Raw genomic sequence first — 3,489 nt, forward strand, 5'->3', positions numbered from 1 at the left:
ATCTCCATGAGTTCAAATTCAGCATTATCTACATAGTTCCAGGCCAGCCAGAGCCACATGGAAGGGCCCTATCTAATAAATATATAACAATAACCCTTTAAGTAGAAGTAGAAAATAGATTCTTAAGAAGTATTTTTTCTGAGGTAGAAATATTCTCTAGTAGGGAATAGGATCTAGACAGAAGGTATATGCTGTATATATGTATATATATATATATATATATATATATATATATATATATATATATATACTGAGTAAAGTTCCAAGAGACATCTGACATCACAAAATAGCAAAGCTGGTTGAATTATCATTAACAAGGTTTCAGTTTCAAGCAGAGAGAAGGAGCATCTCATGTATCACTTAGTACTGTACTGTTAATGTCAACTCTAAAAGGTTAGAAACATTATATACTACATACATGCACATATATTTCTACACATAAATGACACATTCATTTATGAATTTTCAGTTTATACATATATGCATATGTAGTTTATATTTTCCAACTGACAATGTTCAGAGGGATTAAATAAAAAGGAGCAAAACATAAGTGTGATTTTCATTTGGTTTGAGAAAATTACATACTTTACATGTATGCATATATATCCATGAACATGCACAGGATACATATGTATATCATGGTGGTCATATTCATATGTATATACACATTCATGTACACTCCCTTTACTCTATACCAAATCAGCTTTAATTTAGATAGTAACTGCAGATGGTCAGTCTGAGGTCTCTCTTGCTTTCTTTCTGTCAAATGAAGCACAAATGAAGGAGGAGGCTGAAAAAATAATGGAACACATGACTTTATAAACTACAATGTCAATAAAGGTTACAATTTGGATGCTGCTGATTTTCTAACTTCTCCACTCAATAATGTGGGTCCTGAACCAATCTTGAGTTACACAAGGCCCACAGCTGCATGGTTACCCTTCACCCTTCCTTATCGAATGCAGGCAGACCAAACAGTTCAGGCTTGAAATCGTGGAGGGAACTCAGCACGAGGGTGGCCTTTTTCGTTAGGTCTCTGTTCAGGTTTTCATGAGGTACCATGACCACCTGCATCCCACTGGCAACGGCAGCCTCCACCCCGTTTGGAGAATCTTCAAAGACGAGGCAGCTTTTTGGATCAGGGGGAGGAGAGAACCTCTTGGCACAGGTTAGAAATATGTCTGGGCTTGGCTTGCCATTCATTACTTCAGGATCATCTCCCAGAACGATGTGGTGAAATAAACCAAAGAACTCTGTGTGTCGACTGGTCTTTGTTTTGAAGGCGAGGGCCGCAGAGCTGGTGGCCACAGCAACAGGTAAACGGTGTTTTCTCAGGTGATGGACCAATTCCTCAGCTCCTGGCATGAGTGCAGCTGTGTGTAAGACCTTCTCCAGCTTCTCCTGGCTTTCTTCCAGTAGTTCTTCTTTGGAAATGGGCAACTTCAGGAACTCTACTATGATCTGTGTCGTTTCTAGAGTCTTCCTCCCCATGACCAACGACTTAACATCCCAGTTGTAATTCTTCCCGTAGCGGCTGCATATTTCTTGAAACACATCGGAATATAAATCTTCAGTATTCAGAAGAAGTCCATCCAGGTCAAATATCAGATGTGTAACTGGTTGAAACTGGGGCACAGAAATTTCCTCCGCCATTATGGTAGTGGTGGAGGGGCAGGGTCAAAAGAGGAGCGCATGCCCAGACGCTTGTCCTACACATGCGTGTTGGGGGCTTCTGTGACGTATTTTCTATGGAGAGCTGACAATTAAAGAAGACATCAGATTCATGAGCTTAAGAAAACCACCAGGTAAACACTGAACAAGAAGCAAGAAAGAACACAATAATATAGGGAATAAAGCTGAACTCATAATGCTTTATTTTTAATGGATTTAAGTGGGAGTTAGAATGAATAAGGAAGCAGATATGGAAATGGAGCAAGAATGAATTGAAACAATCAAAACAAAACAAACAAACAAATCCAAAACAAGTCCTGCGGTTCTATTCACAAAATAAAGCAATGTTGTAAGACTATGAATTTTTAAAAAAAATTAAAAGATAATATTTTTAAAAGGAACATATTTCTGGAAATGTAAATTATTTGTATCAAAAATTAGATAAAATAATTCTTTTCTAGTGAGCCTTCATAGATTTTTCAAATAAGACATTAGTTCATTAGGAGTTTGGTTCATGAAGGAAACAACCTTTATTAAACAATCTTAATGATCTTTCTGACCACTCTTGTTTTACAGAGGACATACAAAAACTTAAATTTCTTGGGATTCTGCAGTGATATGAATTTTGAAAAGGATCTGAAGATGTCAGAACTAGAATAGTTCATGTGCAACATTTACAATTAACCAAGAAAGTTAAGTTGATAATTTAAGCCCTAAATAACCCTAAGTAAGACTGTCTTAGGGGACTGGAGAGATGGTTAGGCTATAAATAGCACCTGCTGCACTTCTAGAAGAACTGGGTTTGATTCCTAGCACCCACATAGCCACTCACAACGGTATGTAGATCCTGTTCTCTAGGATTTGACACTCTCTTCTGGTCTCTGCAGATACTGCCTGCATATACACATGGTGCATAAGCACATATGCATGGATACATACAAAGTAGCCAAGTGACAAAATAAAATAATAATAAAAAATAAATTCACTGGTCTAGAAACCCCCTCATCATGGCAGTGTTAGGTACCAGTCACATCAAGCATTGTAGAAGAAACACTTGCCCTTACAGTTCTTAGATTCTTGTACTATGAATTATGCCCAAAATGATCATAACAATCAAGAAACTACAGATTTTAAACAAAAATGTATAAAATTTAACTTGATGCTTCCCTAATGTGTGTATGTCAACTCAAGGCAGTGTGAAGCTATTAAATACCTGAACTGTCAAACCTAACCTATAGCAAAGCAGTAGCTACTGAAAAGAATAATTTAAGTTGGTTGCAAAATTAAATATATAAAGTAAGCAATCAAGAGGACCAAGAGTAAAAGCAGAGTGCCACTAGCTACTGCATTTATAATTAGGCCATAGTAAGAAAATATATTTAATACTATGTCAACATGGTAATTACACAGTAAATAGATCTATCAAAATATCACAGTAAATTCCATAAATCTGTAGTTATGTGTCAATCAAAATTTAAACAAGAGTAAGCATAAGTATTTATATGCACACATGCATACAACATATTTCTTTCTTGATTTCTTAGAGCCTCAAAAAGCCATGAAGAAAAACCGTATTTGAAATAGAAAGTTTGAAAATAAATTCGTATATAAACAAATAGTATTTAAAAGGATCTTTACGCAAAACTAAAAGTTAATTTAAAAAGTAAAAAGATCATTAAATTTTGTTAATTGTTTATGATAATATTAAATATTATTCTAGTCATGTCTCAGATAGCAGATGCAAATCAAATTCTTAAAACAGAGCATACTATAGATGAAGAAAGTCTGAGAGGTAGAGATTACAGGGAGGCTAAATGT

At 35.6% G+C, this 3,489-nt stretch overlaps 1 protein-coding gene across 1 annotated transcript; it reads right to left on the reverse strand.

Moving 5' to 3' along the window:
• Window positions 1-942: 942 nt before the first annotated feature.
• On the reverse strand, window positions 943-1,653 carry PUDP (pseudouridine 5'-phosphatase; the record flags this gene model as incomplete). The annotated part of the gene is made up of 1 exon (XM_080920107.1): window positions 943-1,653. One exon carries the CDS (start codon window positions 1,651-1,653, stop codon window positions 943-945), a length of 711 nt encoding a protein of 236 aa, XP_080776233.1.
• Between the last annotated feature and the right edge of the window lie 1,836 nt (window positions 1,654-3,489).

Source organism: Micromys minutus, assembly GCF_963924665.1.
Source record: "Micromys minutus genome assembly, chromosome: 8".
NCBI classification, from domain to species: Eukaryota; Metazoa; Chordata; class Mammalia; order Rodentia; family Muridae; genus Micromys; species Micromys minutus.